The sequence below is a fragment of the Eimeria mitis genome, genomic scaffold (assembly GCF_000499745.2).
Source record: "Eimeria mitis Houghton genomic scaffold, Emh_scaff1091, whole genome shotgun sequence".
In the NCBI taxonomy this organism is placed as follows: domain Eukaryota; phylum Apicomplexa; class Conoidasida; order Eucoccidiorida; family Eimeriidae; genus Eimeria; species Eimeria mitis.
The window spans coordinates 1,265-1,795 of NW_013567537.1; the positions used below are offsets into that span (position 1 = coordinate 1,265).

Sequence of the window (531 nt, forward strand, 5' to 3'; positions counted from 1 at the left end):
CGTCCCTGTGCTCCGGTCGGAGCAGCAAATCCCGTTGCTCTCGCCGCCGCTGCTGCTGCTGCTGCTGCTGCTGCTGCAGCTGCTGCTGCTGCTGCCCTGGTGAGTCCCTGAGCAGCAGCCTGGGGCCTGCAACGGTGCCGCCCGCCAGCGGAGACAACAGACCCGCAGGCGGCCGTTCGTGTGCTGCTGCTGCTGCTGCTGCTGCTGCTGCTGTGGTTGTTGCTGCTGCTGCTGCTGCTGCTGCTGTGGTTGTTGCTTGGGGCGCAGCAGCAGATGCCTCCTGCTGCTGCAGCTCTTCTCTGAATCGCACCTGCTGACGCAGGGCTGACGGGGCAGTTGCAGCAGCGAGAGTTTGCTGCTGCTGCTGCTGCTGTTGCTGCTGCTGCTGCTGTTCTTGCTGCCCCTGAGAAAGCACTCGGGATGCAGCAGGTTGTGGCTGCTGCTGCTGCTGCTGCTGCTGTTGCTGCTGCTGTTGCTGCTGCTGAAGCGGCTGCAGCGCCTCCTCTGCCATAAGCTTCTGAAGCCGCTGCA

At 64.6% G+C, this 531-nt stretch overlaps 1 protein-coding gene across 1 annotated transcript in view; it reads right to left on the reverse strand.

Annotated features, from left to right (window-relative positions):
- EMH_0029160 (uncharacterized protein) overlaps window positions 1-531 on the reverse strand; it is a gene marked incomplete at both ends in the record, with an annotated part of 3,686 nt that overhangs the window by 1,095 nt on the left and 2,060 nt on the right. The window contains 2 exons of the mRNA XM_013494253.1: window positions 1-5; window positions 163-529. Of these exons, the coding sequence (XP_013349707.1) occupies window positions 1-5; window positions 163-529 (372 nt within the window). The remainder of the gene's footprint in view (window positions 6-162; window positions 530-531) is intronic.